The sequence below is a fragment of the Apostichopus japonicus genome, chromosome 16 (assembly GCF_037975245.1).
Source record: "Apostichopus japonicus isolate 1M-3 chromosome 16, ASM3797524v1, whole genome shotgun sequence".
In the NCBI taxonomy this organism is placed as follows: Eukaryota; Metazoa; Echinodermata; class Holothuroidea; order Aspidochirotida; family Stichopodidae; genus Apostichopus; species Apostichopus japonicus.
The window spans coordinates 26,271,393-26,291,409 of record NC_092576.1 but is presented as its reverse complement, the minus strand read 5'-3'; the positions used below and the strand labels follow the sequence as shown (position 1 = coordinate 26,291,409).

The 20,017-nt window shown below is 36.9% G+C and overlaps 1 protein-coding gene across 3 annotated transcripts; it reads right to left on the bottom strand.

Annotated features, from left to right (window-relative positions):
• Positions 1–3: 3 nt before the first annotated feature.
• LOC139982479 (uncharacterized) lies at positions 4–18,952 on the bottom strand. Of its 3 annotated transcripts, XR_011798194.1 has the most exons (5): positions 18,853–18,952; positions 18,424–18,506; positions 10,494–18,292; positions 7,804–9,840; positions 7,486–7,616 (listed from the first exon to the last, which is right to left on the bottom strand). XR_011798194.1 is itself a non-coding variant. In XM_071995379.1 (4 exons), exons 1-3 carry the CDS (start codon positions 11,907–11,909, stop codon positions 9,713–9,715), a joined length of 552 nt encoding a protein of 183 aa, XP_071851480.1. In that variant the 5' UTR covers positions 11,910–17,714; the 3' UTR covers positions 4–7,616; positions 7,804–9,712. The 3 variants fall into 3 exon arrangements, 1 of the variants encoding a protein (XP_071851480.1); XM_071995379.1 differs by lacking the exons at positions 18,424–18,506; positions 18,853–18,952 and having other exon boundaries at positions 4–7,616; positions 10,494–10,728; positions 11,721–17,714; XR_011798193.1 differs by having other exon boundaries at positions 10,494–18,506.
• Between the last annotated feature and the right edge of the window lie 1,065 nt (positions 18,953–20,017).

Genomic DNA, 20,017 nt, shown 5'->3' with positions numbered 1-20,017 from the left:
AGATGCAGATTATCTCTTCTCGACAGTGAGCAAACGATGTCTTCGATTTTCGACGATGAATATTTTCAATGTAACTATTACGATGGACCGAGCCAGAAGAACTTGAATTAAAGAATAGAGAAACTGCACCGTACCCGGACGTACGTGTACGTTCATCTCAGCCGCCGATGTTCAATCACAGATTCACAACACTTTACACGTTGGATTGGCGCGTGATACTCTGCCTAAAACTGACATTACGTTAGATTTTATTGCGTATAAATTTAGTTGGAAATCACTTGCTCGTGACTCGTGAGGCTAAATTAGGGAAAACCTGTCAATTTCTGTGTGAAATTCATGAAATCCGGACATGGTAACCCTACCCTCAATGGTCATTTTTCTCAGCTCAAGATTAATAAGTGTCTTATAAAGGGAATTAATGGTTAAGCGGATGAAATCTTTAAATATCGACTCTGATATACACACGTTAGATAGGCCCGACGGCTAGGAAGAAGACAAATTTAAGTGAAATGACTTTGTTATAAACTGACCTTTACCCTCAATGGCCACTTTTCCCAGCACAAGGTCAATAACCTTCTATTTAAGGGTATTTATCTTATTTTGTAAACATTTTACAATGAAGACGAGGCTGATATTTTTGATTGATTTAACAACTCGCCATATATTTTTTGTAGGCATATGTTGCAAACAATATCCATCAATCATATTTTATTTTCGAGTGATCTTATGTATATGGCAACACCAATGTGAGTTTTTGTGAGCGAATTCATCACATCAGCCATACAGAAAATAACTCCCTTCATTTATTTATTTTATAGAGTGGACATCATTTTACAAAAACATTTCATTTTATGAAGTATAATTTTAGAGTAAGTACCTACTGTTCATGTCCTGATACACATGTTAAGAATACAAAGTAGTAATTACTGATGCACTGTTGTGGGAGAGTAGTTGCTGTATCCAATGATTGAGTGCGAGTTCTTTAATACGCGATTGTAAAATGAAGTATCTACTTATTTTTTGCTATAAGTAGGTCTATGGATATACCCTAACATGGCCTTTCTTCGTTATCTTCGTGACGAATTGGAGTCATTTAAAGAGAGGTGTGAACTTGAAATCACGAGGTACTGCATTAGCTAATGAGTATCGGCTGACAATAATTGGTAAATGTTATTATACTGGTTGCAATAATTTGGCTACTTTTACATGCTAATCTATATTTGAGATTAGGGTTGCAAGAGCCCCTTCATAACATTCATTTAGAAATCGAGAAACAAGCAGATCATATATGTTCAGATGTTTGCTTCCTACATTTAACAAACGTTCATTTTCGGTCAATGGACCTGAAGCTTTGAATCAGGCGATGATCCAAAGATATGACCTACTGATACTGGGACACAGGACATGTAATAGTGCCTGGACGTTACAATCGTGTAGTCATCCTGTGCAGTTTGGTGCATAAGGAACATGTTTCCATCAGCGGATTGTCACTACACAGGAATTAAAGTTGGCATATTTTAGGTAAAACATATTCAAATTAAAAACTTTTATGTTTTTCAATGCATATCATGGATTATAACTAACTTTCTTTGAGGGTACGGAAAGGACCAAGTATTGTTTAAGAAAAAAACAAAACATGCTAGACATGTTTATTTTGACATATGTAGGCCTTTATATATTTACCTAAAGAGGCTACACTTCTCAATGTCATATGCATGAACAACTTTGAAAATGTAGGAAAGCAACTATCCATACCTCGCCGATATATCCACACACAAAAATGCCTCGCGTGTCTCACTTTCATCAGGAATGTACTATACGCAATTTCAGAAGTTCTTATACCATCGTGGTGACTTAAGTTGGTGAGATTAAATTATATGGGCATGAACTTAACGATGTTTGCTTGCAGTATTTTATCTCTTGTGAATTATAAAGCTTATCTCCATAACATTTGGTCTAATGCAAGCAGTGATAATGAATAGGATCAAATAATAGCAAATTCTAGTCCGGTTTTGAATGTTCTTTTGTCAAACATTCTACCATCATTTAACTGCCTAATAATTTTACTTCCACCCGTTTAATGTTTGATTAATCATATCATATATTTGTGGAAATGAGCTTAAGAATCTACAAGCATTGATTATGTGTAAACCCACTCTTATATTGGCTCTGTAAGTCTTCCATTGTTGGCCTATGGACAGTGGACACTCTTGGTATAATTTTTGGATTCATCAAGTAGGGTTTTTCCAGCCTGTTTGGATGAACGTAGATTAACTACCAGAACTTTCACAATGTTTTCCTGAAATGCAGAATGTATCCATAGGTTTGGGGCTCTTTCACAGGAACCGGGTGCCATTGTTTGGTGGCTGTGGAGTACTTCACCTTGACCCTGAAAAGAAACAATAACAGGTGGTTGTGATTTGCATATTCCTTTGTGCACCTCCAGATAATCAACACACATGGTATTGTTACAAATATCTACATATAAAGCTCTAAGGCTGCTCTGAATTAAATCTTTATTGTTTTCACTATGAAATACTACCTAGAAACAATTGACATCATCAAAGTGAAATGTTCATGTACTAGGTAAATACCTTCAAAGTGTTTCAATTCAGTTATACATTTAACCTCTGGTTTAAGACATAAATGAATCCACAAACCACCAATTGCATTAATAATCTGTTGTGAAGTGAGTCAGATTGGGGCCTAAAAGGTATTTGAAATGGGTTGTATAATTAATGCCATTCACTACACATATTAAATAAGCATATAATGAGGGCATACAGAAACACTAACTGATCATTCACATCTCCATCTTTCTTTGGGACGGTTTCTGTCATAGTTAAAATCGATGGCTGCCAAGTACTTTCTCGCCACAAATTCAACATACCTGTGAAAAAATGAAGTTTGGGGGAATATGTTAAGTATTAAGTTTGATTATGCAAACTTTGCCAGAATATATTTGTGATTGCTAGGAATTGTCTAATGTCTTACCATGTACACAAATACACAATTATTCACAGACCTTCATGAGCCGTTAATCTAAAAAATTATTATGTCAGCTGGCAGGTTAGTTGAAGGATGTCCATGCAAACCACTGTTGCCATGAAAGGGCTGTTAGGTTAGGCATGAAGCAATGCTACTTCTGGATGTATTGTCCTGACCCTCTTAATTCACTCTGATAAAGGGCCACCTGGGCTGGATGTCCAGGAAGTTTCTCACCATCCCATATAATATATTAAATAAGCTAACATGAATTTATACTGCTGACAAGAGACTACTGTTACTCTATGTACTGAAGGTAGGTCCTATGTAGGATGACTTCCTGTCAATGCTCTCAACGCAGATGTTGTACAGGGTGAAGTGGCGATGAAGGAAAACCTGAATTTAAATACACTGTTTTACTCGAAAGATTACAACAATTATAGTATGGTATTCCATGCAAATAGACCAAATCTAATACTCATTCACCTCTTGTTGTAACAGTGCATGCCTTGGTAAACAGCAAACACTGAATAGTACAGAACTTGGTGGATTCAAATTGGCGAAGTATAATTTGTTATTTTGTTCCATTGGAAAGTATGAATACCCTTACCCAACACGAATAACTATTTAGTATTCGCTAAGTATTCGAATAGCTATATAGATGGTATTTCAAAATTTCAAGTATTCAGACTTGAGAATACCGAATCGAATACTTAAAATAACTATTCCAATAGGTATTCGAATACTTCTTTCCATGAATGCGTAATCGAATACTAAATATTGCTATACAAAGTATTCCAATACCTATTTGATTGAATACCTAAGGAATGCCTATTCAACAACTTATCTCCTTTGAACATATTTTTGGAATACTAAAGGAACTTTTGAACATCTATTCGAATACTAAGACGAATTCTTATTCCAAAATGCACATGTTCTATTATATATACTCAACTATAATGTTCAACTGAAACTTTTTACATCCTGTTCTGCTGTACAAAGGTATAGGAGGAGACAGGACCTATGATTTTTTTTCAGAACAATTTGGACTGAGACAAATTTCAGTTGATTGTGGACTTGAAATCTCTTGCTTGTGAAGATCAATGTATTTTAAGTTTAAACAACAACTATTTCAATTTTAATTGCAATTAAAGAGGGATGCATTCCATAAGAAGAATGGAAGAGTATATTGATGAATTTAATGTATATTGAATTGAGAAGTGGAAGAAGTTAAGACAAGCTTTCAACTGATATGTGTTTTGTAAATATATTTTAGAAATGTTCAAGTATTTTTGTTGATAAATATCCAGTCAAATACACAAATTTCAAGTCAAAGACTTAAAACTAAAAATCTACATTGATACTTACAAAACGTTGAATTATATTTAATTGGTATTACAATATATACTACATTATCTGGCCAGCAACCAACAATAGTAACAAAGATTGAGGTTAATGATTTGCATGACATGTAACTGCCTGGTATTGAAATCACCTTCTTTCATTCTAGGACCAAACATATTCACAGTATATAACCAGTGGCGTAGCTAGACTTTTTTTCAAGGGGGCGAAATTCTCAAATTCAGACTTTTCACTCGCGATTCCCCCCCCCCCCCCAAAAAAAAATCCGCCCGTTCCTACGCCACTGTATTTTACTATATACATGCCTCTTCTGTCAAGGAGCCATTCCATTTGGAATTTTCATACTTTATGTGAACAAGGGTGTTTATTTGCATGGATAATGAATAACTATAATGCACAAAATGACTTTCAATCCTTTTCAATTTTGTTTGGAAATTCACAAATGAACTTCTTATAAGAAGTTCAACAAGAATACATGAGTACAGAATATACTTTGAACATCGATTACCTCATATCTTTTAAACTCCATCTGTACTTTATGAATGTGATCATTGCTCTCCGAAACAAACAACGGAAAAGGGGCAACTGTACAAATAAACAGTGGGTTTTCCTTAGATCCAACTTTGCCCAAATACTTCACAGACCCAAACTTGTATGAATCTTTGTACTGGTACTTGATGACACTCTGATTTCTTCTTACCATTTTTTTGTATGGACTCCCATAAACAAATGAATTACTAGCCTTGAAAAAATGTCGTAAGCAAATTTCAATGTTATTTGAGAAAATGTTAACAACTTGCTTTACTGCAGAAAATTCACTGGCAGATAAGCATGCTTCTTTAAAACCATAAATTCTGTAAATCCCTGGAAATACAGTTTGCCATGACTTTGAAAAGAAACTTAAGTTTTAAGGTTATTTAAATATTCCAATGCTTCAAAATCATTTAAACACAACTTCTGACTCAATATTGGAACCAAATGTAAAAAATTAAATGACTGAATAATTTGTGTATCTACACCCTAAGTACCATGGATAAAGGAAACAATAGATCCGTTCATATCTTCAAAAAGAAAACAATTCTTTACATACAAAGGTCCATTGCAACGAACACAGTGAATTAAACGAACCAGCTGATGTACATTCACGGTCATATACCTTAGTGAGTACAAGTGTTGACATTTTTTCAAAAATTCTAACATACACATTTCATTAACTGATACATTATCTTCAGATAACAAGTAAATTGATCTTACTAGTAAACAAACATGAATGAAATAATCACGAGTTAACACCTGTGACAAAATTGGTATTCCCCAATACAGTAGAAAATTTCGAACTCTGAAGCTTTCCAATAAGCTAGATCATTGAAAGATCGAGGCACTCTTGTTATATTGATTGTTGGTTTAATATAAGATATAGAATCACTTGAGACTTTGCACGATTGAAAGAAACCATATTGTGACGATTCTCTATCCAAACCAAAGCTTTAATAAAAGCTTCATTACACCTTCACAAACACAGTGCATGTAGTTGATGACCATGCCATCCGCAAAATTAAAGTACTTCAAATACATAAACTAAAATGGCCCCTTACATCCATTGGTAACATATGCTTTGTCCTGGTTTTACTGACAGTTTCTGTAACATATTTCAAGATTTCTTCCATGGTGCGTTTTCGACCAACAGGTTCTTCAGTGTTGAAGGGGAAAACATGACAATTGCCTCCACTTTCTGTTGTATGTTTCCCCAGATTGCAAACAATGCCAACAACCATGTTTACCGCTAAATTGAATGCCATTTGTCACAAAAGACTTACCTGGTAAGTCACACGTACATGACAGTAAGGCAGCCTTGCATAGAAGTTCTTCTGCAGAAGAATTGGTTAATTTTACACCACTTTGCAACTCAACTCAAAGAAAAGAGGATTTAAAAAGCTCCACAGTATAGGTTTCTTTGGAGAGATCCAAATTCCATACATTAACATGTTTTCTCTCGCCTTCCTTTCTGGAATGAATAGTTCATTTCTAATCATATATACAGTCGGAGATCTGCCCCCGTGACCTCCGGTTTTATTACCGATTTTGCATATCAGTACGTTTGAATTTCGGCGGTCGCGTAAGGCTACACGCAAAGAGTTTTCCGATAACCATATATTGCCAAATATGATTCATAATGCCAAATAAACACATACGCGCAGAAAAACAATATTTAATGCATGGGTTGAATGTTATGTTGAAATTTCGTAAATATTGCCGGAGAAATTAGGCCAACAAAATTCGACAGCAGTTTCACGATCTTGTCGAGGATGCTTAAATATCATTCCCTAAAACACGATTAAGCCTGAAAATAACTCGAAAGTCAGCCGAATATTACGTAAAGTGAAATACCTTTGGATTTTGTCGCATTCAGAACATCAAACATCTTAAGACGGCTTTTCAAAACAACCAGATTATGCGTTCGTTAGGGTGGCATACTCCTATTAGCGTCTATATCAATCCGCGGCAAGTGTTCAGGAAAAGCGCCAATTATGAGCAGGAGAAGGACTTTTTCAATTAGGATGAGCTTTTTTTATGGCTTGGAAAATTGAGACAATTTTAGACCAGTTAAGCCCTCCCAGGAGCAGCGGACGAAGATTGTTTACGGCCGAGTAAAGAGGTGTGGTTACAAGTGAAGAAAAGTTTCGACTCTCGTAGCAAAAAATGTTCAGGGTCATGGTACGGAAAATTTATGGTGCCATAAAAGGCCAACTTGTGAGCTATCCAGTGGTGGGTAGCATTTAGCAAGTGTAAACTTCTATCTAGACTTAGAGCAGGCTTTACTTTTTATGATTTAGTGTGTAAGTCAATGGGCTTTTAATGGGCGTATGCTACCTTAAGCAAAAATTTGAAAATTGCCGTTTTAGACTCTATGAGCGTTAATTATAGCTTTAGGTGTCAGGTATGATGTGTAACAATGAAATATGACAAAACGTGTACAAATATTACTCTTATGCGATTACGAGCTCCATTTGTGCGAAATGTCATCAAAATATCGAAAAAAGGGCATGAAACTGCCGAGAAAAAAATAAATTGCTACACCGTGTGCTCCAAAATGCACTGAGTAATGATTGTACTTTAAGAACATCTGAATGGCTTGTATAGGCCACACTACCAGCTGTGTATGTTGTTTTCAGCTGTCTGCTACTGAGATGTATATAGTACTAGTGAAAGTAAAGGCTGGTATAAGGAGCCACTAATTTCGATGTTAGGCTATAGAGAACAACTAAAACCTGACGGCCTTTTGGCTAAGATCATGTGTAGTATCTGTTCCCTTAGGGAATGGTGATACACACCTGACGATGATCACACAGTCACAGTCCCGATGCAAGGGGACTGGGGCTGAGAGCGGATCAGTCGTTTGGTAGTTTGGTTTTCGTGCCCAGGTTCTTTCCTGGGTGACTTTTTCTTAAAAAGTACCTGACGGACTGAAGTTGGACTGAGTAGCATATACTTTTATACAGTGTAAAAAAAAGCGACATTCAAAATTTATATATACATTAGTATTCGATGTGGCTGTTGCACTGTGCATAGGCTACGTTGAGATAAAACATAGGCCCTGTATACAGTACTGGTTATATCAAAACTTCTCTACGATGTCAGACCAAGATTGGATGGCATGGGCTGATGGCATTAATGAAAAGTTGGCCAAACAAACAGCAAGTGGCACAAGGGGATGCAGAATGTGGACATGTGCCTACACCATCAGTAAGCCAGGGGCACCAGCATATGGCATTATCCGCACAATGCCTACCCCTGGCAGCTAAGAGAAGAGCCATCAGGGTCCACATTCTGGCATATGCTTTTCAGCATACTTTTCAGAAACTTGTTATAATTAGTCCTAGTAGCAAATCATTTGACATTTCCCACAATAGCATGTGTGGAGGTGTCACACCTCTCTGCAGAATTCCGCAGTATCAACGACAGCAGCAGGTCCTGCAAGTTTGATGGTGCTTGCCAGGGTCATGCTCATCACCCTGATTGCTTAGGGTTCCCTGAGTGAGTGAGTGATACTATTTTGGATTATGACTTTGGAGTAACTTTGGTCATGAATCAGTTCATCTCTTTTATAACAACTGTGCTGGTTTATATAATTCATTCTACCATGTATCTTGTACTTTCTCTCTCTGAGTTGTGCTCTCCTCCTTCGGTAGGCTCTGCCTCTCTTGCGTAATTTATCATACTGTTGTTTTCTCTGCATCTGTTTCAGAGTCTGGATACATGGACTATTTGTGCTTAACTTTAACCCAGCAGCTTCCATCTTCTTGGCTATGGACTCACCACGCCCATTGTTTGTGATGTGTATGGCACTGTGGTCCCTGCAGTACTAACTGTTGCGTGCAAATGTGGTGCTATGTTTTGGATTAGTCATCTTGAAAGCATTATTGACTGCTTCTGCTTTTTGAGTGGAAGTCTGTAAACGAGTGGACCATAATCGTTTGTATCAGGTGCGTGTTTTAAGTTAAGTTATTGGATAAGTTTTGCGTTGTCAGTGTTTGATATTATCAGAGAACCCTATGCAGCATTTGGCATAAATGGAAATTTGTAGTATCTGCCCCTCTTACATACAAATGACTGCTTTGGGCAATGTGAATGATCTCCACTGTAGCATTTAGTAAGGCACCCTTACAGAAAAGACGAGCTTGCCGCATGCTTGAAGGGAGCTTGCAGAATCATGCTGGTTGGAAGCATGCAGCATGCTTGCAATTGGAACAATTGCAAGCTTGAATCAATGGCAATATGCTTGCAATGGACTAACAAATTGAGCTTACGCATGTGTGCGCGAGCTTGCATCATAGTTGCTAATGGATGATTGCGCAAGCTTGCAGTATGATTGCACAAGCTTGCAGTATAGTTGCGCAAGCTTGCCAATAGGATGGTCATGCAAGCTTGTAGTAAAGTTGCGCAAGCTGGCCATTTTCCTGCTGCACGTTGAAACAAGCTTGTGATGATTGCAAGCTTACCGAAAGCTTGCAGTTGGCACAAATGCACACAAGCGCAAACTTGTGTGAGCTAGCGCAAGCGTGCCATGCTTACATTATGTTGCGATCTTCTGCACGCACTGGACAATCTCATAAAGGATTTGCGCAAGCTTGTGCAAGCTAGCGCAAGCATGTTTTTATTTGGCTGTCAAACTGCACTTGTCAAACTGCACAGTGTTAGATGCTCTTTTTAACTCTTCCATGTGTTGTTAAATTTACACAGAAGTTAAGACATGACAAACGACATTGTTTAAGTCTCTTTGCTATAAAAAAGTCTTCAATACAATACAATACAATACAATCTCAAGACAAGCTCAAAAGAAGAAAAAAAAACAAAGAAACATGAACTAATTAGCCTTTTTGGAGTTCAACCCCCTTCTAACTGTTGCACATTTGCCGTTAATTATTGCATTCATGTCCTTTTCTATAAGGGCAGGTTTCCCATTTGTTTGTTTGAATTTCTTCAAAATGTAATCTGCAAAGAGACGAAGAAAGAAAAATAATGTATAATTTTTTAGTCCGTTAAGAGAAACACTAAACATAACATCTTCAAATAACAGAAACGACTTACTGAACAAGTCCCTCATAGTTATCCAAAAAAAAAATGGTGTAAGAACTTGTGCTTAAAAGGTGTGGAATTAAATAGACAAATGAAATGGAAAAAATGGTAAAACATGGCAATCTAAATTCCTTGACCTTCAGAAGAGAACCTCTAACCTGAAAGCCCTCCCCAAAATCACATACACCAATATCTTTAAGCCACAAATAAATCTTGTAAACTAATTGAGGAAATGGGTAAAATGATCTATTTCCATTAAAAGTAAACTACATGCATATTGTATGTGGTTCAAGGTCCTATTTATTTATGCCCCTTGTTCATAAGGCCTTATATGTCTCTCTCCACCCCTCTAACTCCTAACCTCACAATTGGAATGATTAGAACCTTAAATTTGTGGAAACAACCAGCACCCTAACCCTCCAAAAAAAGGCAGTCCCTAATTTTAAAGCCACCATCGAGTTTACTGTGTGGGTTTTAAGTCCCATGCTCCCCTCCCATGTAGTTTCTTTGAATACACTAAAGGAAATCAGTGAACATTTTTTTGACCAATAATACATCAAAGTTCTAACCCTTCATTGCTGAAAGCTTCTCACTGTCCAGTGGTGTGGAAGTGCCCTCACTCTTTTTGTTTGCTGCAAGTCTGGCACCCATGGCACATCCATTTGGCAATTCCTGAGGTGTGAACACTGCCTGTAGGAGTTTCCTCAGCATTAATTCTGGTTTCTGGCGAGAAACCCGATGAATAAACGACAGCTGCATTGCTGTTACTGTAATTCCACTTCCTTTGGAAAGTTCAACCAGAGGCTGGAAAAAAAAAAGACAAAGTCAAAGACATGCAATGGAAAGACATAACCTGATATTTGATTTCAACCAGAAAGAACACAAGTTTAAGTGGTGCTTGTATGTTTTCTGTATTGCGCCATCTGTCATTGTCATGGTCAAAGTCCTGCAGCTCATTTCCTTACAATGAAAGTAGCAATTCTCATGTCCTTCGAACAATTTGAAGAATGACATCCCCGAAAGAAAAATCATTTTCTGAGGAGTCAAAGAAAGTATTATTTGAGTACATGCAATCTATGTGGTTGAAATATAAAAATATACTGAACTTGGTTCAAAAGATCAGTTCCTCTTGCAGTATATCATTGGTTCTGAAGTTAAACCTCCGAGCTAAACTAATTACAAGAGAGACCCGCTACAAACAAGTCTTTAAGTCCAAGTAACAATATACAGACCAAGTTTAATGTTCACTCACCTTCTTAACCTCTCATGGTTGCATATTTTTAAAGATTTTCTGACTGTGACATCAAAAGACCTTGGCTCAACTGCATGACAACCAATCATCTAATACCATAAACAAACTTTAATTAACATTCGTTTTGTAGAGTTTACATGGTTTGCCAAGTTTGACCTCAAAATGACATTTGACTTCCAGGAAAACCGACAGCAAAACCCAATCTTCTTTTGTGCTGATACACATGTAGCTATAATCACAGTATTTCAAAGTGATGACTGCTCTACAAAGTATGATCAAGTTCAAAACCAAAACAAAACCACATATGTTAACAAAAAGAACACATTGATCGTTTTGATGTCTGGATCTTGTCAGCAATGTATTTTTACAATCAAATGCTTTCTGTATTGCATAATGAACAGATGAACCCAAATTTCATAAATTGAATAGAACACCATCCAAAGGCTTTGGAAAGAACCAACTGCAATAACATCACAGTGTCCCTATGAAAAAATGTGAAAGTGAAAGAAGGCAGCGAATTCAGCACATAAAAAAGAGCACTCACTGGTTTATCTCCGAGCTTCACTCCTGCAAAGAGTCCACGAGATGAACTTGGAGTAGATGATGTGGTGGTTGATGTGGTTGCACGCTGTGGGGAGACATCTACTTCTAATGTTCTTTCAACAGGACTGCATGACTCCAGACTCGCCTCCTTCTGGACTGGAGATGAAGAATTGAAGCTCTTCTGAGCCATCGAAGCAATGTCTCCCAACAACTTTACTTTCTTTGGTGTCAATTCTACAGTGGAGAAATAGATAAAAATTTACCATATTGTAAAGGTAGTGAAACTTGTAGATTATTCAATAGCCAGAACCAAGTGATATTGACATTAAGTGTCAGCGAAAGGAAAATGGCAGAGTAAGAATAAAAGATAATCATTTATGGATCCCACCACAAGACTACCTTTAAAGGATTGGTTCAGGTGTCTGACATGTCTATCTTGTATGAAAGAGCTTAAAAAGAGATAGCATTCTCTGTTAAGGAGATATCACTCTTCGAAGATTTCAAAATTTCTTTGGAAATGACTGATGTAGAAAGACTAACTGTGAGGGTGTGATGTCACATCCTAATTTCCTTAACATGTGTCAATATATTTCATTAAAAAATAATTTAATTTTTTTTCACAAATCTTATAAAATGTAATCAAACATTCTTCAGATGTTAAATCTCAAATACTTCCCTTGACACATATGAGATCTCCTGACGTATCTTTTGGTTGTAAGTCAAATCTTACAAAATATTTGAAATAAAATAACAAAGACTTATCAGGAATGTGAGGATATGACGTTACAGCTAGTCTGATTTCAGCAGTTTCTACACAATCAGAAAGAACTTTAAACTTGAATATCTCCTAAACGGAACAAGATATTTGAATACTTTTTTTTCACTATTGGGTTTCTTTTATTGTCCTCTTTCATAGAAGATAAACATTTGTCACACCTGAACTAGTTCAATAACAAATTTTCTTATACTAAGTTTTCATAAACCAAATCCTTTTTTCCAGTCCTGATAAGCATCCTACAATCACAGCCTTGCACTGATGTACTTCTATTAAATAATTTATTACCATTTTGCAAAGTGCAATCTAGTTCAAAAGACTTAAAACTGAACAACGAAAACACAGTTGATCTTTTTGCGGATAGAATGGCTATATGCCTGCACCAAGGTCAAAATCAACCAAAGCAAACTGATTGATGTTACGCATTGTTTTGGTCAAATTTTATAATTTGATCATACTTTGCAAAAATAGTCCAAAAAATATGAAAGAAATACATTATTGTGATTGTGGTCTAAATCAACTGTTCCTTAGGACAATTTGATCTTCTTAAAAGTTTTTACAATCAAACACAACCTTGGGCTTGATAGTAAAAACTCAATCCAACAAATCCGTAAGTTGTGACCAACAAACTTAATTTTCATCATTTGCAAAGTCTAGATGTTCGGGCGCCTTCCGAATTCAAGTTCCTCTGGCAGAGTTGTAAAGAATAGAAAGTAACTAAAGCCAAGCTTACTTACCTCCAGAAAATATTGAGCTGCTGGGTGATGCATCTAAATTGCACCCCTCTCTAAGTATGTCCTTTTTGCTGCGGCAAGTTCTTTTTCATGTTTCACATTAAGGTCATGTACCTCCTTCTGATGCATGTCCATCATGTCCTTAAATCTAACAGACTGCTCATCCCTTTCATCCTACATTAGAAGGAGCTCTACTTTGACTTCATCCAACTGCTCTTTCAGTTCCCGGCTCTCTTCCGTCTTCTGCCCACATTGAGTGCAATCCTTTGAACTGGAAGCAAAAGTCTGCCTCTGAGCTTCAAGGGCTACATTTAGGTTTGCCTTTGAGGCTACCTTTCGTCCATCCTTCTTTTGAACCGGGCACTGAGGAGTTTCCTCAGTCAGTTGATCAACAGGTGACAACTGACTTTCCCTTAGTCCTTTGCTAATTGCCCTCTGTTTTTGGCGTAGTTCAGCAAGGTTTTCTGTCAACAAAACATATCAAAAGTTCCAAACATTAATTATCTTAGTAGTTGTACAATTAAACAATTTGGGAGAGAACAACTGTTTTCACATTCCATAATTTCGCCTATTTAAGAACTTTTTACTGTACACCATAAAAGTTACAATTGAGTCGTATTATGTCTTGTGCTAACAATGTGAGATTTTTACAATTTTCACTTTTAAAGCTATGAAGCTACTAGTTTTGTCTTTTTGTCTAAAATGAATTCTACAACAAAATTTTGGCTTGCTAACAGAATTTGTTGAAAGATACTTTTATAGAGTTGCTTTGCCTTCATGTAACAGTGAAGACACTGCGAATTTAAAAACAAAACAAATGTAATCATTGCAATGAATTGAATGGTTCCTTGCTGAATTTGATGAATGATGGATTTCATATTAATTCTTAAGAAACAAAGTTCTGACGAATGCCTGAAGTTTTGACCCTATCACATTATTAATATAGATGATATAACCAGCAAATGGGTTTCTTCACTCAGTATAGAGCATCTTCAGGTAGTGACGATCATGAACATTTGATAACCCATTACCAAAGGCTAAGCTAAATGTTGCCATATTATATGTAGCCACACCCCCTCATTAATATGCAAATATATCAATTTTAACATACATCTACACATACCTGTTATTACCTTATTACATCATACCAAGTTTCAGTACAATCAAACTTTTGGTTGTAGAGTAGTATTTAATTGCAGATTTTCAGGCTTGACCCTATGACCTCATTAATAATAACGTTATAACCAACAACTGCTCAGTGCTCGCTATAATACATGTCTACGTACATTGTGACTATCATTAACAATGGAACATTCGGCATTCCCTTATCGAGTTATGGCTAACCTTAGAAGCTAAATGTAGCAAATTATATGAAGCCACACCCCTTATCAATATAAAAATGTTTCAAATTTAACATGCATCAACACATACTGTACATGTAGGCTCTTATCACCTCACAACATTAATTATACCAAGTTTTATTTCAATCGGACTTGAGGTTGTAGACTGAACAACATTTTAAGAGCAGATTTTCAGGTTTGACCCTGTGACCTCATTAATATTCATGATATAAACACCAACTATCGTACTGCATCAACGTACAATGAATATGATGAACATCTGGCATTCCCCTATCAAGTTATGAATAAGACATAACTATCACATTCAAACGCCTAATTATTCTTAGTTTACATATTTATTCTTGTCTCTTGATCACAAATTTTTCATAAATGCCCCCCCCCCTTCTGCTTTTAGGGGCATAATAATATGGATTAGCACTGGATTATGTACCTCCCTCCCCAACTCAGAACAATTGAAAGTTTTTGTAAGAAATCTAGTCGAAAATGTGCCCATGTGACCTAACTATGACGTTTGCTTTGTTTAGTGTACAACAACTGTTACTGTTAGGCCTAAAGGGTAAGTCAATATCAGTTGAAGTCAAATATCTTGCGCATTTACGCCTTACTATGAACGAAGTGAAGTTGTTTTTTTTGCCTTAACTTAAAACTAAGTTAAAGAATTGCGAGGATAGAGCTAGTATTTTTTTCATTTTGTAAAATTGAGGTGTGTAAATCGTTTATGAAAAAACTTACCGCTAATCATCAGTACTTTGGCGTTGTAGTTTTTTTTTTCCTGCCCATTTAGCAATTGTGCAGGCCCCGACTGTTCTTTTCGAAATATTGGCGATGGCGGTTATATTTTCGATGCTCATCGTTTGATCCTCCGTCCAAAATAAGAGACACTTTGTTCCAGACATGGTTCACAATTTTGCTCTGGTAATCGTAACAAATAGATACATCTGAAAAGTAATTATTTTGTGTGAGCGTATATGACTGTAGTCAGTTTGTTGAATATTACGATAGCCAGCACTGAATACCAAGTAACTCTGCTCATGGATTAAAAATTTGGCGGTTAAGACAATAGATGGCTTTGTATTACAGGCATAGAAACAGTGTTTGTGGTTTTAACGATCACGCATATCTGAGGCGGTACCATTTATTAATAGCAAAATAAAACACCGAATGTCGTTTTCTCTGGAGTTTCTTTCCTCATACTGAACAACTTTTTTTTTTTTTTTTAAAAGGACAAAATTATTAAGCTAAATCCATGGACAAACTGAAAATCAGTTCCGTATTGGCCTTCCTTTTCCGCATTGCGTATTTTCAAACTTTGCCGGGTCTTAATGATGACGTAATAAACACACTCTCGCATCTCCTATGTACTATGATGAGAGCGGGGTCGCCGGGTTTATCAGTAGTGTAGCGTGAGTTTCTCAAATGTAGCATTGACTTCCGAAAGAGTAAACCTTTATTCTGAGACTCGAAGGGGATTTATTTCTAAGTTGTGTCTTAATAAACAAGAAAAGCAAATGTCGGACAGAAAAGAAAAAGAAAAACAGCTTCGGATTATCTGCGCTCCGAAGATCCATATCTTGAAGTACCTCGCACAACTTCTTGGAGGCTTAAAACTAATTCTTACGACGACAGTGAATGCCAAAAAGATGGCGAATGTTCTGAAGAAACGTGGTTTGAAAGTCGGGGACTCGACGGCTCGCAAACAGAAGTTAACGAAAATGTAACAGTTTCTTGGTAAGTCACATCCAGTTTTGAAACTGCCTTCTACTACTGTAACTTATTTTCTTCCATGTTTCTTTTATTCCCTACTACCTAACGTAACTTCTCTAAAATATTAAGCTAGTCACGTGTTTCTAAGACGTCAGCTAACAAAGTAGCTTACTATGATGTCAGAGAACGAATTGACTCTGCAAACTGCGTTTTCTACTTTTTAAATATTATTGTCATTTTTAAAAACGACACTAGCAAAGCAAAAGAAAACACAACTTCAATATGAGGAGTATTCACCGTGTTTCCCAGTAGCTGAGTAGGCTATCTATTTTTCATTGATTGAAGTTTTGTGGTTTATTTAGTGTGTGAGATTCGTGAATGGTTCGAAGGAAGTACAAGTTAGGAATACGCCTGAGTTTTTTTCCCTTCTTGCATGGGTACAATGAAGCAGATCAATAACTTTGGTATGATTAAAAGTTGATTATATCCATTTTATAAAACCAATTTTGTGATAAATATCGCATGCAACTTGAAAAAACCCTACTCTACCTAGCCTACAGTATCAGCATGTAGCCTAAGAATACCAGCATATAGGCCTAGTACTATTAGTATAGTACTAACGGTAAGGTAGGTTTGTGACGGCGCACTCGTTTACATCACTTCGGGGCTACTGTATTTGAAAAAGTCTAAATTCTGTTCAGAAATTCCTACAGTATTGCAGTATAGTTACAAGACCAACCACAAACCAGTGAATCGACTCCTGCATGATGATTAATAGGAACTACCTGTAGTCTAGCCTAGGCTGAACTATAGCCTAGGCCGAATGAATGGAGTAACAACTGTCAGTCAGTGTTACTACTACTAGGTTAAAGTTGTTGACATTGTGGGCCAACGTGGGGCTTTCGATCCTAGGTTTTTTACACTGTATAGGGCCAAGGCGACAAATTATCAGTAAGAAAATATGCAGTGTGTTCTGATATTACTTAATAAATATTACTGTTCAAACTTAGTTGATCTTACTTGTTTCTTTTCTTTCTTCTCGAACTGCCATTGCAAATGAATCCTTAGAAGGCTTAGATGCTCATCACAATTGGGTTATTCTTCACTGTTCCTCTGTGTGACTGTCATATTGTGTACTGTACCTTGCACTTACAGAAATTGACAATCCTTAAAGCTCCTGAGCAAATCTGTTAGTCACTTGATTAGGTTGATAGTCCTGCAATTCAATTCTAGCTTTCTCTTGATGTCTGACAATTGTCTGTAAAACATACTGTTGTGAAGTATTTAGCATAATTCCACATTGATCATAATATCTCCTATAAAAATCTTTCATTAGAAGTAATTTTAGGATCTGTTGTGAATTCAGATTGTTGAACTTTTCCTTAATATTGTTTTTGCTTTTTCTTTTATAACAGCTATTCAGTAGTTGAGAATATTCCAGAGGCATGGAAAAACCAAACTCCAGAAGACTTGCTACTGCCTGCTGATGAAACAGAACTAGAGTTGGAACAGGATAGTTGCGACAATAGCTTGGATTCTGCAGAACCATGCGGTGATGACACAGAATGGTTTGACTTTGAGGATAACCTTACTGATACTGAGGTTACTTCAGAAAATGAACCTCTCTACTCAGGAGCACCAGTTAGTGTAGCAGAGAGTTTATTTTTAATATTAACATTTACCATGAGGTACCAATTGTCTGGAGAATGTCTCCAGGACCTTTTAGTGTTAATATCTCTACACTGTTGCATGCCAAACCTTTGTAAGACATTAGTTCATCTTTTTAAAGTCACCTATCATTTTTCACAAATTTTGTGGTGGATGCAATATTTTATTAAAGGGTGAAATTCCTTCTGACTGTAAAGTTTGTGGCTCAAAGCTTTCAGAGTTTGATAATGGAGAGTGTAAGAAAGGGTCAGACGACACAGAAATAAGTACAGTAGGACAGCAGCAGCTATAAAGTTCGTATGAATCTATTCTCTGGTAGTCTCATTCGAATCTATGGTAAAACATGAAATAATAAAATATAATAAGTAACTGGTAAGATAATTATACGTAATACTCAAGTGTCAGTCTATATGTCATGTAATCGTTTATTCGAAGCGTTCTCAGAATGTTGGAGACACTTACCACTTTGCCGGCGACTGCTGTCCCCATTTACAGGTTAGCCAGTTTAGCCAGGTAAGCAGTCAGTACGAATCATTCATGAAGCACTGGATGTTGGATATAAAGAATACAGGCAATCTACGCAGCATAAGTAAACAATCTCTCACTTGGGCCGTAACATTACTTACATGGATCTGGAATTACAATTTACACTGATCTAAACAACTCTTGATTCGTCGAATACCTTAACATACGTTCTTGGCGCAAAATTAACACTGCAAACTACATGGACCAAATACGCGAGACTCTAGGCCTGATAAGTAAACACATGATAACAAAATGGCGACTTGCACAAAATAACCAGGCACACGTAATCAAACTAATTTCAATAATACTCGACACTTATACAACATCTTACTACAACAAATGGTCCAAAATGATCTATAAACTTACGTTCATCAGATGTTTCAGTTAAAATACATACAGGTTAGCAGAACAGAGCGAAACTAAACGGCTTTTCGCTTTACTTGGGCGAACGAACAACAAGTCTGATAAGTCAGCGTTGCCATGTGAAGTGGTGGCGCACTTCGCAAATTAAGAAGATGGCTCTAATCTTACACTCCCCCCTTTAATGAGGGAAACTCATTACTAAGTAAATAAGAATAAGGAAAAAACAGAACATCATACTGAGATGTCTCAATCAACAAACTTCTGTAGTTTTATGAGCTTTGCCACTGGCCGCTTTGCCACTGGCCGCTATATCTTATTATTGACAGAAACGTCAGCAACCCTAACTTTTCCATCCTGACTCTACCACTTCCCCAATTAGCCATTCACCTCTTGGGACCTGGTTGTCTATTACCAATACCTTATTCTGCCCTTCCAAGTTTGGTGTGTCCGTCACCCACTTTGATCTAACCTGCAGGGCTGGCAGGTATTCGGTGACAAATTTCCTCCAAAAAATATCAACTATGACCTGACAGTGCTTCCACTGTTTCCTACTTCTGATTTCCTCCTTTGGATTGATCACAGCAGGGGGAGACATAGGGTCTCGCCGCCCCATCAACAACATGTTTGGTGTTATTGGATCTGTATCTGCAATATCTGACGACGCATAGCCCAATGGTTTTGAGTTTATCAGACCTTCAACTTCCACCAACACTGTTTGAAGGACTGCCTCCGGTACTACTCGTTCTTTGAGACAACACTTTAGAGCATTGTTGATTGACTGTACCTCCCTCTGAGCAAATGTTGAGGCAATTTGTATGTATGTTTGCAACACTGTATTATGAAAAGGATATGAGTGCTAATTTACACCTCCTTCTCCACTTAGCTGACAGTGTCAGAGACCCTAGGACCACTTTGGGTATCTAGTTGTTTTCATTTTGAGGGAATCATTGGAGAACTGCTCCACTTTTTTTCATGGTACTCAGCGACCAGAACTTCAGATTGCTAATAGTATTGGAGCAATGCTCAAGTTTCCATCCTGCGTAAGCAACATCAGCGCACCTATTATCGAATTTTATTATCGTGTGTCAAATAAGAGGATTTCACCTCAGAAGAAGAAGTTACTTTCTCCAGGTGTTTATGTCCTTGGCACTCCAACTATTATGTGTCT

Bases quoted from the DNA above. Each gene is read 5' to 3' on its own strand.
- LOC139982479 (XM_071995379.1), bottom strand. From the start codon at position 11,909: ATGGCTCAGAAGAGCTTCAATTCTTCATCTCCAGTCCAGAAGGAGGCG. The intron at 10,729-11,720 runs GTGAGTGCTCTT...TTTTTTTTCCAG, and splicing joins TGAAGCTCGGAGATAAACCA to CCTCTGGTTGAACTTTCCAA. The intron at 9,841-10,493 runs GTTAGAACTTTG...GTCTCTTTGCAG, and splicing joins GAAGCTTTCAGCAATGAAGG to ATTACATTTTGAAGAAATTC.